This window comes from Trachemys scripta, chromosome 22, assembly GCF_013100865.1.
Source record: "Trachemys scripta elegans isolate TJP31775 chromosome 22, CAS_Tse_1.0, whole genome shotgun sequence".
Lineage (NCBI taxonomy): Eukaryota > Metazoa > Chordata > Testudines > Emydidae > Trachemys > Trachemys scripta.
In genome coordinates, this window is record NC_048319.1 from 9,204,500 (window position 1) to 9,205,324 (window position 825).

Sequence of the window (825 nt, forward strand, 5' to 3'; positions counted from 1 at the left end):
CTAGACCATTATTTTTTTTTTTAATGGAATGAAAGCGGAGTCTCCCAGGAGCACATGACTCCAGGGACTGGGGCCTTAAGAGAAACCCCAAATATCACCAGCCTCGTGGCGGACTCACACCAGCTGGCAGCACCGTGGGGTCTGTCGGCGCCAGCACAGATGAACTGAGTGCCCTGCCTGCCAGTGCCTGGAGAACCCAGTGGGCCAGCCAAATGACAGAGCCAGCCCCGCATGGCCAGGGTGCAGCCCCAAACAGCTGCATAAAGGCAAACCCCAGCAGGGAGTCTGGGCAATACCCAGGGTGGGTGCTGCAGGGCCAGCAGCTGGGGCAATGTCCCAGGGTCACCCTCCGTCCCACTGGCTGCTGGGCAGGCCCTTTGCCCCAGGCTCGCCCCTTGCTCCAAGCCCTTCGCTTGGTCTGGGGCTGCTGCAGCCTCTGCCCCATGCCTGTGCCTGGAACTCTGAGCCACCAGGCCAGGCCATTCTTCCTATCCAGGCCACATGGTATGACCTGGGTCCTCCCCATCCTAGACTACATGGTACGGTCCTTCTCCCCTGTTACCTTCCTCTCAAGCCAGCCCCGGCCTCGGCCCTCACGTGCGCGTGACCCAGGCGGGCGAGCGCGCTCTAGGAGCTCAGGGCGCGCGCCCGCCGTCGTGGGTGGAGCCAGCGAGCGAGCCGGGGCCTGGCGCGCGGCATGGAGGCGGCGGGAGCCGGCGTGGCGCCCATCAGAGCCCAGTGAGTACGGGCCGCCCCCGCCCCTCACTCGGCCAGGCCCGGGCCGGGCTCGCCTCAGCCCCCCCCCCGACCTCCCCTCGGTCCCCT

The 825-nt window shown here is 66.7% G+C and overlaps 1 protein-coding gene across 3 annotated transcripts in view; it reads left to right on the top strand.

The window, feature by feature from the left end:
* Positions 1–601: 601 nt before the first annotated feature.
* The window catches only part of DUS3L (dihydrouridine synthase 3 like), a 17,971-nt gene continuing 17,747 nt past the window's right edge, over positions 602–825 (top strand). For 2 of the 3 annotated variants that reach the window (XM_034755390.1, XM_034755391.1), the window contains exon 1: positions 603–738. In XM_034755390.1, coding sequence (XP_034611281.1) covers positions 698–738 — 41 coding nt within the window. In that variant the 5' untranslated portion in view covers positions 603–697. Of the gene's footprint in view, positions 739–825 lie in introns of all 3 variants that reach the window. The other variant, XM_034755393.1, reaches the window with a different exon arrangement.